Source organism: Panthera leo, chromosome B4 (assembly GCF_018350215.1).
Source record: "Panthera leo isolate Ple1 chromosome B4, P.leo_Ple1_pat1.1, whole genome shotgun sequence".
Taxonomy (NCBI): Eukaryota; Metazoa; Chordata; class Mammalia; order Carnivora; family Felidae; genus Panthera; species Panthera leo.
Window position 1 is genome coordinate 42042442 of NC_056685.1, and position 22820 is coordinate 42065261.

At 38.2% G+C, this 22820-nt stretch overlaps 2 protein-coding genes across 2 annotated transcripts in view; both read right to left on the reverse strand.

Annotated features, from left to right (window-relative positions):
• Positions 1–397: 397 nt before the first annotated feature.
• Positions 398–21312, reverse strand: LOC122224203 (C-type lectin domain family 4 member A-like). Its single transcript, XM_042945724.1, has 6 exons — positions 21230–21312; positions 16552–16668; positions 15216–15317; positions 2902–3053; positions 1693–1808; positions 398–664 (listed from the first exon to the last, which is right to left on the reverse strand). Exons 1-6 carry the CDS (start codon positions 21309–21311, stop codon positions 517–519), a joined length of 717 nt encoding a protein of 238 aa, XP_042801658.1. The 5' UTR covers position 21312; the 3' UTR covers positions 398–516.
• NECAP1 (NECAP endocytosis associated 1) overlaps positions 21290–22820 on the reverse strand; it is a 43495-nt gene continuing 41964 nt past the window's right edge. The window contains exon 8 of the mRNA XM_042945722.1: positions 21290–21365. Coding sequence (XP_042801656.1) covers positions 21344–21365 — 22 coding nt within the window. The 3' untranslated portion in view covers positions 21290–21343. The remainder of the gene's footprint in view (positions 21366–22820) is intronic.

Below are 22820 nucleotides of genomic sequence, written 5' to 3' on the forward strand. Positions count from 1 at the left end.
AATGAGCAGAGAATGCTAAGAATCCCAAATGGTCTACTGGGCCAAAGCCAGAAACTAAGTTCTATTGATGTGTATCATATTCCAACTGGCACATAACATGCTTCAGTTAAAGCTGATAAATGTCTGAGAGAAATGGAAAGTAATAGTTGGGATTATTCTGCTTTTGATCACTCTCGTGGAAAAAAAAAAAAAAAAATCCAGACAGAGAGAGGAACCCCATCACATAATCATACCAATATCATATACAATTACGTCAATGCCTAACTCCTTAAAATTAGGAAAGGAGGCTCATGCTTCCTTCATGTGTCTGCAGAAATATGATCTCTGCACATGGAGAAGGAAGAAATGAATGAATGCGTATACTGATTCTCTCATAAATGGAAAAGGTGACAGCCAATGGAAAACTTCTATGGAGCTTCCTTCCACAAGATTTACACATGAATAAAAAGAGCAAATTAGCTATCTCTATAAATGGCGGGTTCCAATTCAACCACATGTTCATGCAGAATGTCCCATTCATAAGTAGATCTTCGTCATCTTGCAAAGTGACTTGTGATGTCCATTACAAAGAACATCATTCCAGCCCCATTCTCTTGGTAGATGACGAAAATGTAATATAACACAACGCTCATTAAGATTACTGGGTTCACTTGAGTGCCAAAATCTGAAAGGGAAAAAAATGGATGAGGTTGTTTCTCCACACAGGGCTTTGAAAAGGGTTAGGGACAGTGAGGAAGGGGGCTGAGGTTGAACTGTGTGGATGTCAAGGGTGGATATGCCCAAATCATTCCTTCTCCATTTCTCATGCAGGTTCTCCTCCGCCTGAAACTCTGGCATTTCCCTCAGAAACGGTGTGTGCATCACCCGATATTGTGTCATTTCATTGCATTAAACGTTCTCCTAGCAGATAGCCCTTCTATTTGTCCATCATTATGTCCTGTTCCCAGAGGACTACCAGTCCATAAGCTCCCTTAAATGATGAAGGGAAAAAAAAAAAAAAAAAGATTTCATCCCAGTCCCAAATATCACTGTAGTGTGTTTCCTTTTTTTAAATATATATTGCTTTTGGTGTCTGAAGAACTAGTTAAGATCCCTAAATCTGCTAACATCCCTGTTATCTTGGACATATAATTTCATTTTCCTGATTTCCATATCTAAAAAATAGAGACTAGAGTCATATTCCTTTATGATATGAGGATCAAAGGTAGTATTACCCTAAAATGCACTAAAGGATTTAAGAGTTTTAAACGACCTACATGAATATGAGATATTATAAGTATCACAATTTAGCTTATTTGCTTTATGAGAAATATTAAGTCAATAACTGGCCATGACCTTAACTGACATAAATTTTTGTTATATTTAGAGACATAATGTAGTAGTTAAAAGTACAGACTTTGATGTCAAATAGAGCTGGATTTGAGGATCACTGTCGCCACTGTTGGATAACCTTTGTTGAGCTGTCTAAACTCTCTAAACTCAATTTCCTCAAATCTACACTGGGAAAAATAATAACGTGTGCCTCACAGAGTTCTTGTGATGATTATATATGAGATAATAAATAAAATTATTTAAACCTAGTGCCCAAGAGTTAAGAGTGAGCTATTTTATTTTCATAGCTAATAGTTGGAACATTCTAAAATCCGTGCATGATCCAGGGCCCGGGATTCCTGTATCGAATTCTGTACTCACGTGACACTTTCATTGTAGGGTGTCTGATCAACCCATTGCCAATCTCTTTTTCCCTTTGGGTCTGACAGCCCTATATAATAAGCAGAAGACATATCCACGTTCTGGATGATAAAATCCTAAGGGAAGAAAAGAAAGGAGTTATAGCCTTTAAAGTATTCAGGTAGAACTAAGTTCTTTACAGTAGCCTTAGAGAGAAGACAAGAAAAAGAAAGGATCCAGGAAGAGCCACATGGGGACCCTGCCCAGGAGCCGCAGTCTTCTCTGGCTGAGCAGTACAAGATCAAAGATAACACTTGTGACCATGATGTTTGTCTTGCTCTGCTCAGGCTGCTATAACAACATACCCCAGATTGGGTAGCTTATAAACCACAGAAATTTCCTTCTCACAATTCTGGACGTTGGAAACCGCAGATGAGGGTACTAGCAAGGTCAGGTAGAGGCCCTCCTCCTCATCCATGGACAGCTTTTTCTCACTGTGTATCCACACGACAGAAGGGGCAAGGGAACTATTTTATAAGAACATGAATTCCATTCATGAGGGTTCCACCCTCATTACCTAAACCCTCTCAAAGACCCTACCTCCAAATACCACCATCTCAGGGGGTTAAGATTTCACCATATGAAGTTTGGTGGGGATATAAACATTTAGAACATAGTGATGTTCAATATAAATGGAAGCCATTTCTATCCACGACCATAATGAATTCTCATCTCAGATTCACTTCCCTTCTCCACTTAAGTAGTGTTCTTCAAAATCATGCATTAGAAAATTTTTGCAGATTAAATCATTCTCCTTTCATAACTTCTTCAACTTCATTCATTTCTGATTGTTGACCGTGACTCTTCATGACCGAACTCTGTTTCTCTATTTGATATAATACCCCTTCTCCATGAAATAGTTACTACTTTCTAAAATATTTACAGGTTGAAAGAATAAACTAGTATTTCAGGCTAAGACATTTTCATTCTTCCACTCCAAGCCCACATATTATATTTTAAATGCCCCAATTTATTTTGGGAGAGATTCGTTTTATGGAAACAGGAAGAAGGTGTAGCACGTAATGGCTTAGGTAGCCTTTCTTATCAATTATACTAAAAGCCTTCTGCCACACCACCAATATCCCAAAACAGTGAAAACCTCCTCCTGAGACAAGAGAGGTAAACAACAACCAGATGGGACTCCTGGTTCCACCATCTATTAGAAAGCACCTGCTCGTCCTTGGTTTTGATCACCAGCAGGTGAGCCTCCATTGCTGAGCAGTTCTTCTCACTCTCCGTCCAATTTCTTATTGTATTAGAAATAAAGTAGCAGTTGGAACTAAATGGCTTCCAATCCTTTGGGCAGCAGCTCCAATCTTTCCCTGTATTGACAGAAAGGCCATAGATGTCCAATATAAAAGAAAAATTTTAAGTGTGTGTATTATTAAAATGAAGGACCAAGGAAGACCCCATGGAAACTGGAACTTGCATCTTCATCCAGAGGTGAAAAGGAGCCACCCACCAGGTATCAAGGGGATCAAGTCTACCTGTACCAGGCAGTAACAAGGCAGGGCCCCCCTTCCCTTGCCAGAGTGGTGTCTGGAAAAGGCAGCTAAAACAGAGGTCTTAAATAAGATCCAGACTACTATACCAAATGTCCAGGTTTCAGTGGAAAATCACCCATCATACCATGAATTACAAGTTCTCAAAGTTAGTTTTTTTTTTTAATGTTTATTTATTTTTGAGACAGAGAGAGACAGAGCATGAACGGGGGAGGGGCAGAGAGAGTGGGAGACACAGAATGTGAAACAGGCTCCAGGCTCTGAGCAGTCAGCACAGAGCCCGACGCGGGGCTCAAACTCACGGACCGCGAGATCATGACCTGAGCCGAAGTCGGACGCTCAACCGACTGAGCCACCCAGGCGCCCCTCAAAGTTAATTTTTAAAAAGAAAATAAATACATGCCAATATCAAGAGAACAGAAATACTAGAATTATCTGACAGATTTTAAAGAAACCATGACAAAGATGCCTCAACAGGAAAGTACAAACATGTTTGGACCAAATGAAAACAAAACAAAACAAAACAAAACAATGCCTCAGAAAAGAAATAGAAAATCTCAGCCAACAGGGGCACCTGGGTGGCTCAGTTGGTTCAGGGTCTGATTCTGGATGTCAGCTCAGGTCATGATCTCATGGTCGTAGGACTGAGCCACGCATCGGGCTCGGCACTGAGCGTGGAGCCTGCTTAAGATTCTCTCTCTTTCTCTCTCTCTCTCTCTCTCTCTCTCTCTCCCTCTTCTGACCTGCCCCCAATGCTCTCTCTCTCTCTCCAAAAAGAAAGAAAGAAAATCTCAGCCAACAAATTAGAGATATAAAGGAGAACAAACAAGTTTTTATAACTAACAAATATAATAACCAAAATAAAAAGTTCGGTGGCTGGGCTCAAAAGCAGAGGAGACAGAAAAATCAGGGAATTGAAAGGCAGAATTGAAATATAGAAATTACTCAAGCAAATAACAGAGCCAAAACAGACAAAAGTAAATAAATAAATAGACTTCCCATTTCCAGGCTGGCATGCAAGAATCTTGGAAGTTACCATACCAACCTAAGAAGCAAAAAGCCGAACAAACCACAAATCAACAACTCCTCACAAGCAAAGCCGCTGCTCTTAAAATTATGCAGGCAGGCAAATACAGAGGATCACAACTTACTGAAGCAGAAACCCAGGAGCCACAATTTCTGTGGGAACCAGCTGCAGGGTAGGGAAACCTGAGGTGTAAATGGGGAATTGCTAGAAGCATAGCAATTTGAAGCGCCCCAGTTTGAAGAGACAAAGCAAGCATCAGAGCCAGACTCGGATGTAGCAGGATATTGGAATTATCAGAACAGAAATTTAAAACAACAATGATTAATATGTTAAGGGCTCTCATGAACAAAGTAGACAGCATACAAGAAGAGATGAACTATGTAATCAGACAGATGGAAATTCTAAGAAACAAAAGGAAACATGATAGATGCTGTAACAGAAACAAAGAATGTCTAGGACGCCTGGGTGGCTCAGTCCGTTAAGCGTCCGACTCTTGATTTCTGCTCAGCTCATGACTTCCCAGATTATGAGACCAAGCCTCAGCTCTGCACTGGCAGCACAGAGCCTGCTTGGGATTCTCTCTCTCTCTCTCTCTCTCTCTCTCTCTCTCTGCCCCTCCCCCACTCCCCGCTTGCTCTATCAAAATAAATAAATACACTTAAAAAAAAAAAAAGAAATGGGATGCCTTGGTGGCGCAGTCAGTTAAGCCTCTGACTTTGGCTCAGGTCATGATCTCGTGGTTCGTGAGTTTAAGCCCCACATCGGGCTCTGTGATGACAGCTCAGAGCCTGGAGCCTGCTTTGAATTCCATGTCTCCCTCTCTCTCTCTGCCCCTCCCCCACTCGTGCACACGCACGCGCTCTCTCTCAAAAATAAACATTTTAAAAAATTAAAAAAAAAAAAAAGGAAGGCAGACTGTCTTTAGTGAGCTCATTATTATACTGGACACAGCTGCAGAAAAAAGTCTGAGCATGAGGGTGTCTCAATAGAAGTCTCCAAAACTAAAAAAAGGAAAAGAACTGGGAGGGGGGGGGGGGGGAGCAAACAGAATATCCAAGAAATGTGGGACAGCTACAAAAAGTGTTAATACGTGCATGATGGGAATAGCAGAACAATAAAAAGAGAAAAGAACAGAAGAAATATTGAAGCAATAACATTTGAGAATTTCTCGCAAATTAACGACAGATACCAAACTACAAATTCAAAAAAGCTCAGAGCACACCAAGCAGGATAAATGTCAAAGAAAACTACATCTAAGATATATCATATTCAAACTACAGAATATCAAAGATAAAGAAAAATCCTTTAAAAAGCTAGAAGGGGTAAACACATCTACAGAGAAGCAAAATAGAAATTACATCAGACTTCTCCAAAACCACAGATACAAGAAGAGAATGTAGTGAAATATTTAAAGTGTTCAGAGACAAAAAACTATCACCCTAATTCTTATCCTGCAAAATTAACCATCAAAGGTGAAGATGAAATAGGGACTTTTTGGACAAATAAAAATTGAGGGAAATTGTTGCCAGTAGAACTTGCAATGTTAAAAGAAGTTCTTTAGGGGGAAGAAAAATATTATAGGTCAGAAACCTGGACCTATATAAAGTAAGAGCATCAAAAAAAGAATAAGTGAAGGTAAAATAAAAACATATTTCTTATATTCTTAATTGATCTATATTCTTTTTTTTTTTTTTGAGAGAGAGAGAGAGAGCATGTGTGCAAGCAGGGGAGAGGGGGCAGAGAGAGAGAATCTCAAGCAGGCTCCACGCTCAGCATGGAGACCAATGTAGAGGTCAATCCCACACCCCTGGATCATAACCTAAAGCACAATTAAGAGTCGGACACTCAAATGACTGAGCCACCCGGGCACCCCTGATCTATATTCATAATTGATCTTTCATTTGTTCAAAATAATAATGTCAACAATGTATTAGATTATGTATACAAAGATGTAAGTGAAATAAGTGAGAGTATTAATACAAGAGACAGGAGGGAGGACTTAGGATCATTTTGCTATTTTAAGATACTCTCACTATGTATGGAGCTGTATAGTTATTTGAAAGTGGACTTGGATTAGTTGATAAGTATATTGCACACTTTAGAGCAACGAGTATAAAAGAAGTATAATTGATATGCTAAGAATGCAATGAAAATGGAATCATATCAAATTCTCAAAACCACAGAAGAGTGAAAGACAAAAAAGGAACAAAGAACAAGGGCAAGATATATAAAACAAAAGAAATATGATAAATATTGATACAACCATATTAATAATCACTTGGGATGTCAGTGGTCTAAATTCACGAATTAAAACACAAAGATTATCAGAGTGGATCAAAAAAAAAACCAGACTCAACTATATATTGTCTACAAGAAACCCACATTAAAACTTTAGGAGGAGAATATAAAGACATGTGTATATTAAAAGTAAATGGGTAGTGGGGCACCTGGGTGGCTCATCCGGTTGAGTGTCTGACTTCGGCTCACATCATGATCTCACTGTTCATGAGTTCGAGCCCCGCATCGGGCTCTGTGCTGTCACCTGGGAGCCTGGAGCCTGCTTCGGATTCTGTGTCTCCTTCTCTCTCTGCCCCTCCCCCACCTGTGCTCTGTCTCTCTCTGTCTCTCAAAAATAAATAAATATAAATTTAAAAAAAAATTGTTTTAAGTAAATGGGTAGTGAAAGGTATACTGAACAAAAGAAAGCAGGAGTAGCTATATCTTTTTTTTAATTTTTTAACGTTTATTTATTTTTGAGACAGAGAGAGACAGAGCATGAACAGGGGAGGGTCAGAGAGAGGGAGACACAGAATCTGAAACAGGCTCCAGGCTCTGAGCTGTCAGCACAGAGCCTGACATGGGGCTCAAACTCACGGACCGCGAGATCATGACCTGAGGCGAAGTGGGCCGCTTAACCAACTGAGCCACCCAGGCGCCCCAGGAGTAGCTATATTAATTGCAGACAGTGCGGGGTGCACAGCAAGTAAAGTTACCAGATATAAAGATGGTCATTGCATAATGATAAAGGGGTCAATTCTTCAAGAAGTCATAACATTTTTTAATGTGTATGCACCTAACAACACAGCATCAAAAAGTGAAACAAAATAGAACTTCAATACATATCCATTACCACAGTTAGAGACTTAAGCACTCCTCTATCAGAAGTGGTCAGATCCAGATGCACAAAATCAGTAAGAATATAGTTGAACTCAACAACAATATCAATAAACCATATATGACTGACATCTACTGACTACTCTATCTGACAACAACAGAATACACATTCTTTCTAGGTTCACATAGAACATTCATCAAGACAGACCACATACTGGCCATAAATATACCTTAACAAACTGAAAAGAATAGAAATCATACAATGTCTGCTCTCAGACAACAAGGCTTATTAAACTAGAAATCAGTAACAGAAAAATGGAAAATAGTAAGATGGACGAGTAGGAGCATCCTGAGCTCACCTTGTCCATCGACACACCAAGGTAACAACTATCTCTATACAACCAACTCTGAAGACTGACAGAATAGATCTTCCACAACTAGTCATAGAGAGAGGGCCACATCAAAAAGGGTAGGAGGGGCAGAGATACGGTTGGGAACCAACCCCTGGCACAACTAGCCACAAATGGTAGGGACATCACAAGCATGGAGAAGTGAGAGGATAAGACACTGGTTTTAAATGACATTAGACGAGATGGATCTAGTAGATATATACAGAATATTCATCCAAAAACAGCAGAACACACATTCTTTCCAAGTGCACATGAAGCATTCTCCAGGATAGATCACAGGACAAAACTCAATATATTTCAGAAGACTAAAGCATCTTTTCCAACCACAACAGTATAAAACTAAAGATTACAAGAAATTACAACAAAAAACTAGAAAAAGCACAAACATGTGAAAGCTAAACAACATGCTACTACATAATGAATGGGCCAACCAAGAAATCAAAGAGGAAATTTAAAAATGCAAGAAGACAAATGAAAATAAAAACACAACAGTCCAAAATCTTTGGGATGCAGCAAAAGCAGTTCTAAGAGGGAAGTTTATAGTGATATTGACCTACTTCAAAAAAACAAGAAAAATCTCAAATAACCTAACTTTTCACCTAAACGAACAAATAAAAGAAGAACAAATAAAGCCCAATGCTGGTAGAAGGAAGGAAATAGAAACTAAAGAAATAGAAAAGATCAGTGAAACCAAGAACTGGTTATTTGAAAAGATGAACACAACTGATAAACCTTCAGCCAGCCTTTGCAAAAAAAAGAGAGAGGATTCAAATAAATAAAATCAGAAATAAAGGATGAGAGGGGCACCTGGGTGTCTAAGTTGGTTAAGCATCCAACTTCGGCTCAGGTCATGATCTTGCGGTTCAAACCCGACATCGGGCTCTGTGCTGACAGCTTGGAACCTGGACTCTGCTTCAGATTCTGTGTCTCCCTCTCTCTGCCCTTCCCTGCTCACATTGTATGTGTGTGTCTCTCTCTCAAAAATAAATAAACATTGAAAAAAATTTTTTTCTTTAAAGAAATAAAGGATGAGAAATAATCAAAATCACAGAAATACAAAGAATTATAAGAGAATGTATAAAAAAATGTAGACCAACAAACTGGACAACCTAGAAATGGATGAATTCCTAGAAACATACCATCTTTCAAAACTGAACAAGGAAGAAATAGAAAATTTGAACAGACCAATTATTAATAACAAAATTGAACTGGCAACCAAAAAGTCTGAAGAAAAAAAAGTCCAGGATCAGATGGCTTTATAGGTAAATTCCCACAAACACTTAAAGAAAAGTTAATGTGTATTCTTTCAAACTATTCCAAAACTTAGAAGAGAAAGGAAAACTTCCAAATTCACACTACAAGGCCAGCATTACTCTGATATCAAAACCAGATAAAGATACTACCTTAAAAAAATTAAAAAAAACACTATTGGCCAATATCTTGGATGAACACAGATGCAAAACCTCAACAGAATATTAGAAAACTGATTTCAACATTAAATTAAAAGGTTCATTCACCACAATCAAGTGGGATTTATCCCAGGGAAGCAAGGGTGGTTCAATATTAGCAAGTCAATCAATGTGATACATGACATTAATAAGAAGGATGAAAAACCATATGATCATCTCAATAGATGCAGAAAAAGTATTTGACAAAATATAACATTTGTTCATAACAAAAACTCTTAACAAAAGGGGTTTACAGGGAACATATCTCAAAATAACAAAGATCAATTTTTAATTTTTTGAGGAACCTCAGAGAAAGACAGATACCGTATGTTTTCACTCATAGGTGGATCTTGAGAACTTAACAGAAGACCATGGGGGAGGGGAAGGGGGGGTTAAATTACAGAGAGGAAGGGAGGCAAACCATAAGAGACTCTTGGATACTGAGAACAAACTGAGGGTTGATGGGGGGTGGAGGAGAGGGGAAAGTGGGTGATGGGCATGGAGGAGGGCACTTGTTGGGATGAGCACTGGGTGTTGTATGGAGACCAATTTGTCAATAAATTATATTTAGAAATAACAATAATAATAATGAAGATCATATGACAAACCCACAGCTAACAACATAATCAATGATGAAAAACTGACAGTTTTTCTTATAAGATCAGGAACAAGACAAGGATGTTCACTCTCACCACTTTTATTCAATATAGTCTGGAAGTCCTAGCTGTAACAATCAGACAGGAAAAGAAATAAAAGGCATCCAGATTGGTAAGAAAAGAAGTAAAACTCTCACTATTTGCAGCTTATACGATACTATATATAGAAAGTCCTAAAGACTCCACCAAAAAAATCAGAACTGATAAATTCATTAAAGTTAAAGGATACAAATTAATATATTATATTATACATACTGTTGTATTTCTACCCACTAATAACAAAGTAACTGAAAGAAAAATAAGACAATAGTCCCATTTATAGTTGCACCAAAGACAATAAATTACCTAGGAATAAATTTAACCAGAGGGGTAAAAAACCTATACTCTGAAAACTATAAGATGTCGATGAAAGAAATGAAGATGACACACATGGAAAGATATACTATGTTCATGAATCAGAAGAATTAATATCATTAAAATGTCCATACTACCCAAAAGAATCTACAGATTCAATGCAATTCCTATCAAAATAACAACAGCATTTTTCACAAAACTATAACAAATAATCCTAAGATTTGTATGGAGCCACAAAGACTTGGAATAACCAAACCAATCCTGAGAAAGAACGAAGCTGGAGGTATCACAATTTCAGATTTCCAGATATACTACAAACCTTTTGTAATAAAAACAGTATGGTACTGGCACAAAAATAGACCCATCAGTCAAGGGAACAGTATAGAAAGCCCAGAAATAAACCCAAAGTTACATGGTCAATTAATCTATGACAAGGGAGGCAAGAATATAAAATGGAAAAAAGACAGTCTTTTCAATAAATGGTCAATAAATTTGACCGGTAGGGAATTCCGGTAGGGAATACCGGACAGCTACATGCAAAAGAATGAAACTAGACCACTTTCTCACCATACACAAAAATAAAGTCAAAATGGATAAAGACCTAAATCTGAGACTTAAAACCATAAAACTCCTAAAAGAAAACATAAGCAGTAATCTCTTGGACATCGGCTTAGCAACATATTTATGATATACCTCCTCGGAGAATGAAAACAAAAGCAAAAATGAACTATTGGGACTATATTGAAATAAAAAGCTTTTCACAGAAAAGGAAACCATTAAAAAAAAAAAGGCAACCTAGTGAATGGGAGAAGATATTTGCAAATGATATATCCAATAAGGGATTGACATCCAAAATATATAAAGAACTTAAGCAACTCAACACCCAAGAAACCAAATAATCCTATTAAAAATGGGCAGAGGACCTGAATGTTTTTCCAAAGAAGACATACAGATGACCAACAGACACATGAAAAGATGTTCAATACCATTAATTATCAGGGAAATGCAAATCAAAACCACAATCAAATATTACCTCACACCAGTCAGAATGGCTAGAATCAGAGACATGGAATCAAACAAGTGTTGGCTAGGAGGTGGAAACAAGGGAATCCTCATGCATAGTTGGTAGGAATGTAAGTTGGTATAGCCACTGTGGAAAACAGTATGGAGGCTCCTCAAAAAATTAAAAATAATCACATAATCCAATAATTCCACTACTATATACCCCCCAAAAAACCAAAAACACAAAATCGAAAACATATATGTACCTCTATGTTTACTGCAGTATTTTTTACAGTAGCCAAGAAACAGAAGCAACATTAGTGTCCATTGATAGATGAGTGGATAAAGGAGCTGCAATATTTATATACAATGTAATACTATTCCGTCATGAGAAAGAGGGAAATCCTACTGTTTGTTACAGATGGACCTAGAGAGTATTACACTATGTGAAACAAGGCAGACAGAAAAAGACAAATACCATAAAATTTCACTTTGTAGAACCTAAAAAACAAAACAAATGAACAACAAACCAACCAAAACCAAAAAATAAACGGACTCTTAAATGCAGAGAACAAACTGGTGGTAGCCAGATGGAGGTTACCGGAGGAACGGATGAAATAGGTAAAGGGGATTAAGAGGTACAAACTTCCAATTATAAAATAAATAAGTCCTGGAGATGAAAAGTACAGCATAGGGAATACAGCCAATAACATTGTAATAACATTGTACGGTGACAGATGGTGACTATACTTATCAAGGTGAGCATCAATATATAGAATTGTCGAATCAATATGTTATACACCTGAAACTAATATAACAGTGTATGTTAATTATACTTCAACAAAAATATTTAAATGATAAAATAATAAAATAAAATAAGCTAAGTAAAAACAACTACCAACTGTAATTCCAGTGAAAAGACTACCTACCAACTGTAATTCCAATGATAGGAAAAGACAAAGTAGGCAGTAAAATTTCAGTGGTTACCAAAAGTTTGGAAAGGAGAATGGAGCACAGGGGACTTTTTGGGCGGTGAAGTTATTCTGTATGATATTGTTTAATAATAGATACAGAACATTATGCATTTGTCAAAATCCACAGAACTTTACATATTTGTTGTATAAAGCTTTAAAAATCCATTTAGGAAGTCAGAGAATTCATGAAAGAATGAAGACTGTGACAAGATAATCTAACTGTATTACAAATGTCAGACACAACACACTGAAGGGGGTGGGAAGAGGATGATGACCTAAGTGACTTTGGAAATGGAGTCTACAAGAATAAAGACAAAAGACACCGCATGCCAGCACTGTATTCTAGTTGATAAAGTTGTTTCCCATGGTGGTATGAGTTTACAATTCCGATACTGCTATATGTGTTAATTGGAATTGAATAATTAAGGAAATGTACTGAGCAAGTTAATGGGACCAGATTTCTCTCTGTTGGAGTAGTCACTAAAGATATCAAGGGAAGTAGGCTAGAATGATGCAATGTGTTAATGGAGGAACATTTCAGACATCAGTAAAAACTGATGTATACCTTATTATAGATATACATAGTTGCCTATAGAAATATTTGTCAATATATGTACACGCACAGGTTAGTACACACATAGAGATTTCCTTGTTCTGTGAACTGGGAGGGCTAAAAGAACACCTCAGCAGCAGTGAGCATACCTAGTATTCAAATCTTGGTTTCTAATGCCATTCTTCAATAACAGGAGCCAGGACTCCACAGAGAAATAGCTGATTCTAAGACTAAGGCAAGAAATATACAATATAAGCCCAGAGAATATTACAATCCCAAAAAGTAAGGAAGTGCTCAAAAACCAAGTAAAGCAACAAAGTGATGGGGGCATGTCAAAGGGCCATGGGAGCCAACTGAAAGACTCCCAGGGGCACAAGCAGAACAATTTGAGCAACAAAATAAATACAGTATTGGATTATAACCCAAAGTGTAAGATAAATATCCATGAGTATATAGAGATATAAATACATGACTGAATAAATTAATAAATAGGATAGAACAAATATCAAATGCACAAGAATTCCTAGTAAACTACATAGAAACTTGTTTTGCACTGAACTGTGTTCCCCCAACAGTCATGTGCTGAAGTTATAACCCTCAATGTGACTACAGTGGTAGACTTTAAGGAGGTAATAAAGGTTAAATGAATCATAAAAGCAGGGCCTTAAAATAGGACTTGTGTCCTTCTAAGAGGAAGAGACACTAGAAAACTCTCTCTCCCTCCCCATTCACACAGAGAATTGGTTATGTAAGGACACAGCAAGAAGGTAGCTGTCTACAAGCCAGGAAGAAAGGCCTCGCCAGAAACCGACTCTTATGGCACCTGGGACTTCCGGCCTCCATAACTATGAGAAAATAAATTTCTGTTGTCTACGCCTCCCAGTCTGTGATATTTCGTTATGACACTCAAGCAGGCTAATACAGATTTTGGCTCCAAAGTGGGGTGCTATTGTAACAAACACCTAAAAACATGAAATGGCTTTAGAACTGGGTGATGGGTAGAGGCTGGAAGAATTTTGAGGTGCATGCTAGAAGAAGCCTAGATTGCCTTGAAAGGGCTGCTGGTAGGGGCCCCTGGGTGGCTCAATCAGTTAAGCCTCTGACTTCGGCTCAGGTCACGATCTCAGGTTTGGCTCAGGTTCATGAGTTCAAGCCCCACATCGGGCTCTGTGCTAACAGCTTGGAGCCTGGAGCCTGCTTCAGATTCTGTGTCTCCCTCTCTCTCTGCCCCTTCTCCACTCACAAGCTCGCTCTCTCTCTCTCTCAAAAATAAACATAAAAAAAATTTTTTTTTAAAGAAAAGAAAGGGCTGCTGGTAGAAATATAGATATTAAAGATAATTCTGGTGAGGACTCAGTAAAAGAGAGCTGTAGAGAAACATCCTATCGTCTTAAAGAATATACATACACCATAATGAACAGAATGTTGGTAGAAATTTGAACATTAAAGATGCTTCTGGTAAGGTCTCAGAAATGAGAAACACATTATTGGAAACAGGAAGAAAGGCAATTCTTATTATAAAATAGCAAGGAACTTGCTGAATTGTATTCTAATGTTTTGTGAAAGGTAGAACTTGTAAGTGACAGCCTTGGATATTTAGCAGAGGAGATTTCTAAGCCAAGTATTAAAGCTGTGGCCTGCAATGGAGTACTATGTGGCAATGAGAAAGAATGAAATATGGCCCTTTGTAGCAACATGGCTGGAACTGGAGAGTGTGATGCTAAGTGAAATAAGCCATACAGAGAAAGACAGATACCATATGTGTTCACTCTTAAGTGGATCCTGAGAAACTTAACAGAAACCCATGGGGGAGGGGAAGGAAAAAAAAAAGAGGTTAGAGTGGGAGAGAGCCAAAGCATAAGAGACTGTTAAAAACTGAGAACAAACAGGGTTGATGGGGGGTGGGAGGGAGGGGAGGGTGGGTGATGGGCATTGAGGGGGGCACCTTTTGGGATGAGCACTGGGTGTTGTATGGAAACCAATTTGACAATAAACTTCATATATTGAAAAAAAAAAAAAAAAAAGCTGTGGCCTGATTTCTCCTTACTGCTTATCGTAAAATGCAAAAGGAAAGAGATAAATTGAAGGAAGTGTGAAGCAAAAAGGAACCAGAATCTGAAGACCCACAAAATTCTTAGCCAGACTGTAGAAAGTGAGAAAGGGTGTTCTGGAAAGAACTCCAAGGATGTGGCTGGACAAACATTCCGTAAAGAGATTACCCATGGATTTAAACAGCCATCTCCACAATGAAGACTATTTCTTTGTACACATAAAGATACGCATATAAGAATTTTAGGTCTTATTTCTTTGTACACCTGAAGCTTGAAATGATCATGAGACTCAACTTCTTACTATGATCTGCCTGTGAATCTTACTGGAAATATTAACTTGGTATCCTTACATAGTGTAGTCAGCCACTGAATTATAGGCACATTCATTTTTACCTTCCATGGTCACATTCTCTTTCAGGCATTCCAATTCTGTGTGAGGGAGCTCTTTTGCAGTCTTTTTTTCTTTAAGAAGCTGAGAATATTTTTGGAAGAAAACTGAAAAAAAAAAAAGGCCATTCATTTTCTGGTGTTGTGACTTTGCTCTCTATTGTTACTTTCTCACATTCTGTTTTATAGGAACAAAATCTACAAATGTCCAGTTGCTTGAATGGAAGGCTCCTGACAATGGAAAAGATTTCTCATCACCCCACATTCAATGTAATCCTAATCCACTGATTTTGAAACCATAGATTTCTCCAGGAATAGCCAAAAGATCAGTAGTTGGAGGGAGGCATGATGGCTCCATTATAATGAGTGCAAAGGGATTTATCCATATTTTCCTTCAATACTAAATGCAGAAGGTGAGCCCTGAAGGTGGGAGAATGGAGTGAAAGCAAACAGTTCTGTCTGAGGATGTACACAGCGTAGGTCTGTTGTGGCGGAGGAGGGTGGGGGCCGTTGCAGACTGAACTAATTCTGAGTTGTGGGTTACCTGTAAAGTGAGATTTTTTTTTTTAAGCCAACATTGATCAGGAGATATGGGCATTATTTTCCTCCTCCTTCTTCCTTTACTCTATCCACTCTCAACTGGCTTTTTTTTTTCAGCACACCAATATACTCAAATATGTCACAACTTAAAAATAATTTACCTCTTCCTCCAGAAAGTGAATTTTCTCTTTTTTTCCTCCTTACCTCCCATTTGCTCCCTGCCCCACTACATGCTGGCTTCACTACTTCTTATGCCTTTTAAAATTTTGATATGCTCTTAAAGCCAGAGATACGAAGAAATCCACCTAGTTGCCAAATTGGCTTTAGATCTTACATAGTCTTGGGCAGGAAAGACATGATTAAGGTGAAATTTCAATGGAAACTCTTCCTGGAATATCTCTTCCCTTCGTCTTTTGTCCACCTGCTCATCTCAAAATCTATGTCTGTGCAGTCAAAAAAACCTGGCCTTATAAACACTAATAGGCAAACACAGATTTGTCCTCACTTACACAACTGTCTAGCGTAGAAATGGTACCTAATATAGGTCCCTCTACAAGACACACACACACACACATATATTCAATTTCTTTATAGGGTGGATACCATTATTTTTATAAGGAAGTAACTAAACTCAAATAAGTAACAAAATTTCTAACAGATTCCCATTAATTGTGTCTCTCCCTCCCAAAGAAGACTTCTTTTCCAGATTTCTGGATAGACCCGTTATTAAATGTCAGTATCTAATGGATGCCATCTCTTCATGGAAGGCAGACATTCCATATAGCTTCAGTTGGATACTTACTGATAAAAGCGATAAAAAATGAGATTGCCAATAGCAGCAGAAGCACCAGCAATGAGGCAAAAAGTAGCTTGGGAAAACTGGGATTACTTTTGTTCAGGCTGGTCTTCTCTTTGGGAGCTGAACGAGAAATCAAAGGAGTTTCATCAGTAACAAATTCTGATTTTTACTTTCCTTCTCCTCCCCTTCCTCTTCTCCCTTTTCTAGGATGATATACTATTACCAAGAATATGACATCTGAAATAATAGGAAAATAGGAAACAAAAATGTTCACTATAGAAACGTTGGAAACTACATAAAAACACAACCTCTTACCACTGGGGGAACTGTTGCTAATGTTTTGATATATATCCTTCCAGTAATTTTCAAAGTGTATATACATAAGTATACATTTTCCCACATGATTGACATACCACAGACACTAGCTTCAGACCTACTATATTGTTATACACTAGACCATGAACATTCTTCATACAACCATATTTTTTCTTTAACGCTGTCTATTGTGGTTGTATAGAATTTCATTATGTATTTAAATAATCTTCCAGATTGTTTCCAATTTCAACTACTATAAATAATGCCATAGCAGATAAATCGTTATTATGGTCATCTCTCATCACATTCTTAAAATAAGGTCAGACCTTTCTAGTTACTATTTCATGGTTAAGAATTATTTTCTCAGGGTGCCTGGCTGGCTCAGTGGGTTAAGCTTCTGACTTTGGCTCTGGTCACGATCTCATGGTTTGTGTGTTCGAGCCCCATGTAGGGCTCTGCACTGAGAGCTCAAAGCTTGGAGCCTTCTTCAGATTCTGTGTCTCTCCCGGTCTCTGCCCGCCCCCCCACACTGTTTCTATCAAAAATGGATAAACATTAAAAAATAAATAAAAAGAATTCTTTTCTCAATGGCTAGTATCAAAAAGGAAAAAAGTTTAAGGAGGGTACTTGTGATGAACACGGAGTGTTATATGTAAGCGATGAATCACTAAATTCTACACCTGAAGCCAATATTACACTATATATTAACTAACTAGAATTTAAATAAAAACTTAAAAAAAAAAAGACAAGAAATAACAAGTGTTGGTGACCATGTGGGGAAAAGGCAACCCTTGTGCACTGTTGGTTGGGATGTAAATTGGTGCAGCCACTATGGAAAACAGTATGGAGGTTCCTCAAAAATTTAAAAATAGAGGGGCACCCAGGTGGCCCAGTCGGGTAAGCATCGACTTCTGATTTCAGATCAGGTCATGATCTCACAGTTTGTGAGTTCAAGCCCTGCATCGGGCTTTGTGCTGACAGTGCAGAGCTTACTTAGGGTTCTCTCCTCCTCTCTCTGCCCCTCCCCCCCTCACTCTCTCTAAAAAATAAATAAACTTTTAAAAAATTAAAAATGGAAATATCATATGATCTATTAACTCCAGTACGGGGTATCTCCCCAAAGAAAACAAAGACATTTAATGAACCAAATCAAAAAGGTATATGCACCCCTATGTTTATTGCAGCATAATTTACAGTAGCTAGGAAAAGCAACCTAAGCGTCCATCCATCCATGAATGGATATACCAAGTGTGATATTTATATACAATGGATTATTATTCAACCATAAAAAAAAAAAGAAGGAACTCTTGTCATTTGTGACAACTTGGATGGGACTTGAGGGCATTATGCTAAGTGAAATAAGTCAGACAGAAAACAAATACCATATGATCTCACTTATCTGTGGAATTCAAAAAACAAAACGAAACTCACAGATACAGAGAACAGATTGGCGGTTGCCAGAGGTGGGGTAAGGAGTGGTGGGGAATGGGTGAAGGGGATTAAGAGGTGCAAACTTCCAGTTATAAAATAAAGAAGTCATGGAAAATAAAGTAAGATAACAACAGAGAGGGAGTCAAACCATAAGAAACTCTTAACTATAGAGAACTGAGGGTTGCTGCAGGGGTTGTTGTTGGGGGGGGGGTGGCTAAATGGTGATGGGCATTAAGGAGGGCACTTGTTGGGATGAGTATTGGGTATTATATATAAGCAATGAAGCACTAGATTCTACTCCTGCCACCAATACTACACTATATGTTAATTAACTTGAATTTAAATAAAAACTCGAAAGAAAAAAAAAAGAAGTCATGGAGATTAAATGTACAGCATATCGACTATAGTTAATATTATAGATTATTATAGTATTATCAACTATTAAATATTATTACATATTTGAAAGTTGCTAAGAGATTAAATCTCAAAAGGCCTCATCACAAGAAAAAAATTGGAGTGACTATGGTGATAAATGTTAACTAGACTCATTGTGGTGATCATTTCACCAATATATACAAAAATCAAATCACTACATTGTATACCTGAAACTAACACGGTAGTCCCCCTCCCCGCCCCCATCCCCGCAGTTTTGCTTTCCACAATTTGTTACCTATGGCCAACTGTGGTCTGAAGGCAGATGATCCTCCTTCTGATGTATCCTCAGAAGGTAAATAGTAGCCTAAGGCTAGGTCACAATGCCTAGGTCATTCACCTAACTTCATCTCATCACATAAGAATTTTATCATCTCACATCATCACAAGCAAGGTGAATACAGTTCAATATTTTGAGATAGAGAGACCATATTCACATAACTTTTATTATGGTATATTAATACAATTGGTCTGTTTTATTATTAATTATTGTTGTTAATCTCTTACTGTACCTAATTTATAAATTAAACTTTTATCATAGATACATATGTACAGGAAAAAAAAACACAATATATAGGGTTTGGTACTATCCACTATTCAGGCATTCACTGGGGATCTTGGACCATATCCCCCCAGATAAGAGGGGACTATTGCAGAATGTTTTATGTCAATCGTACCTCCACAAAAAAATAAAGAATAGTCTTCCCAAAGTTATGAGGTATTGACAAGCAGGGGGACGAAATCCTCAATAATGTATAACATAATCTCGGCTTTAGAAAAAATACAGTTAGATATAGTATTTATATCTGGAAAGATCTACACTGAAATGTAAATTATAGTGATCTCTAGATGGTAAAATAAATATAAATTCGTGTATGCCTCCAGTTTTTAATTTTTTCTTTAGTGAGCCTTTCAACATATAATAAGGAAGTTTTGTAAAAAATTTTAAGGGGAATGACCCAGCAATAGCACTGCTAGGAATTTACCCAAGGGATACAGGAGTGCTGATGCATAGGGCCACTTGTACCCCAGTGTTTATAGCAGCACTCTCAACAATAGCCAAATTATGGAAAGAGCCTAAATGTCCATCAACTGACGAATGGATAAAGAAGCTGTGGTTTATATATACAATGGAGTACTACATGGCAATGAGAAAGAACGAAATATGGCCCTTTGTAGCAACGTGGATGGAACTGGAGAGTGTTATGCTAAGTGAAATAAGTCATAGAGAGAAAGACAGATACCATATGTTTTCAGTCTTGTGTGGATCCTGAGAAACTTAACAGAAGACCATGGGGGAGGGGAAGGAAAAAAAAATAAGTTAGAGATGAAGGCAGCCAAACCATAAGAGACTCTTAAAAACTGAGAATAAACTGAGGGTTGATGGGGGTGGGAGGGAGGGGAGGGTGTGTGATGGGCATTGAGGAGGGCACCTGTTGGGATGAGCACTGGGTGTTGTATGGAAACCAATTTGACAATAAATTTCATATTAAAAAAATAAAAAAATAAAAAATAATAAGAAAAAAAGAAAAAGAAATAAAATAAAATAAAATATGCAAGAAAAAAAAAGGTTTTTAAGGGGAAAAAAACAGTTTCCCTGAGCGTTCTCCCTATCTCCACGGAAGTGTTTTGGAAAGCATGCGCAATCATGACCTCCCACTCACAGCTTCTTATAATACACATGCTTTTTTTCTCTTTTGCTCTATATCTGATATATCATAAATGATAACCATATTACCTTTTATCTACTCCCAAATTCAGTTAAATCCATCCTGGGGAGGCAGGATGCAATGGATTTCCTGAATTCAAGGAAGACTCCCTTTGCAACTTTCTAGTCCTTCATCTGCAATGGTCTTGGGTTACACTTTGGTCCCACGGTAACAAAGACGCCCACAAAGCTCTCCACCCAAGCTCTTCCCCTCTAACCGAGCCTGAGTCCACTGACTCATCAACATCCCCTGTATCTGGGTTGACGGTTTCAAGACCTGTACCCAATCTCTCTCTTTTTTTTTTTTTTTTTTTTTTTGGATAGAGTGAGAGAGTGCATGCAAGTGGGGCAAAGGGAGAGAGAAAGAAAATCTTCAGCAGGCTCCATGCTCAGCTCAGAGTCCAACATGGGGCTCGATCCCACGACTCTGGGATCATAACCTGAGCTGAAATGAAGAATCAGACGTTCAAGTGACTTGAGCCACCCAGGCCCTCCTGTACCCAATCTCTTGATTGCAGTCTCACTCAGCCTCAGAAGGCACAGGAGAATAACCTCAGCATAATTAGCATTCTCCTTAGCTCAGGACCTTAGTGGACTTGTCACACCTCAGTTTGGTTAGCGTATAACTACACAATCCCTTAATGCTTATCTTCAGATAACTCAATCTTCTGAGAATCCTAGGTGCCCCACCTGTGGCCAGAGAACCAGCAACTAACACTATCATGCTTCATTTACAATACTCTCTCTTCATCCTTCTTCTCATCACTAACTCTGACCACCAGAAAATGTGCTTACCTGCAGGAGGCCTTTCTTTGGTGCCTGAGGACTTGGATTCATTTTTGAAACTCAATTCAGCATAAGTGGTCTCTGAAGTCATATCGAGAAGAAATCTTCTCTTCAAAAAATCCTTTACATCTCTTCCTTAAAACATCTTAAAATAAAACCCAAACATGGTGGCAATTTGTCATACTTCCTATCAAGAACAGGGGCCCCATATAGGCAAATAACTCTGAGAGGAATCTCGTGAAAATTAGCAACCTCAGAGGCCAAATCTCCAGGATCAGCACAATGAGAATCATAGCATTTGGACATACGTCAGCAAATGTAATAAGGAACTTCTCATAAATTTATAAATGTAATAAGGAAATGTAAAGTAGGAACTCAAAGGGTAGATTTAAAAATATATATAGGAAGGAAAGACATAGAGAAACTAAGCAGTTAGAGAACGCTTTTCTGAGACCTGTATTATCTGAGCTCACCAGCCAAGAATGAACTTCATGTATTTGTGTACATCTGTATGCAAACATAATTATTTATAGACCAATCTGGGCATAGATTCATTCATGTTGTATTCTCATCACATGTGGCTGATCCGGCAACTTTTGGTGACCACATTCTAAGAGGATCATTGACAAAAAACTCATGTGTCAGCCTCCCCACTTTCAAGAGTGTATGTAGGAGGGAAGTCAAAGCTTACGTCATACATTTTCTGAAGCTGCTCCCCAGTGCTCTCTGCTTTTCCCTGTTCTTAACTGACTCTTTCATGGATCTCCATTCATTTTGATATAGTCGCTTCCAGAAGCTCCTGAAAGCAGCTCTCTTTGCTGGATGTTAGTGGAATAGGCCAGCCTGCACACCACCCTTCTCCATCCCTTTAATCCCTTACACCACCACAACAAAAAGACTCTACAGGCCAATGTGACTGTTTTTTAACAAGTTAAGATAATTTAATAGAGTCACAAATTAGGAGATAAAGTCAGTGACAAATGTGACTTTTTCCAAAGGACAAGAGGAAAGCATTCCAAAAAAAGAATCCTTCAGTTCAGAATCTTCCGAGATGTGCTCTTGAAAGCTCACTCCCTAGATTCAGCTCTCCCCAAAGGATCCTCCTTCTTTTAATCTCCTGCACCAAACTCCTCCATCTCCTGCATAACACACACACACACACACACACACACACACACACACACACACACTTACCTCTATCTTTCCATATCAAGGTACATTGAAAACCGTGCATTCACACTAATAACCTCTAATTCCAATCCAATGCTAAGGAGTTCATTCTAGTTTTCTCCCTTCCACATTTCTCCCTTCTGTTACAGTAAGAAACCGGCTTCCATTGTCTTTTACTTACTTACTTACTTACTTATTTTGTTATTTGAGTAATAAACACGTTTAGTCAATTTTCTATCTTTGCCATTCCCTCCTCTAAGATGCTCTTCTCTTCCTGACGGGGCTCTGACTTGCCAATCCAGGCCAACATTACTACTGGGGCCTTTAACCTGCTTGGGTGTTCTCGCACAGAGCCAGCCAACCCCCATGGACCTCATCCTCAACTTGCTCAGGTCTGACCCCACGCTGGGCCATCCTCCATAGGAAATCC

Excerpts from the sequence above, each read along its gene's own strand:
- LOC122224203 (XM_042945724.1), bottom strand. The coding sequence starts at position 21,311 with ATGACTTCAGAGACCACTTATGCTGAATTGAGTTTCAAAAATGAATCC. Across the intron at positions 15,318-16,551 it reads ATTTTTTATCGCTTTTATCA|TTTTCTTCCAAAAATATTCT; the intron begins GTAAGTATCCAA and ends TTTTTTTTTCAG. Across the intron at positions 665-1,692 it reads CCCTACAATGAAAGTGTCAC|ATTTTGGCACTCAAGTGAAC; the intron begins GTGAGTACAGAA and ends TTTCCCTTTCAG.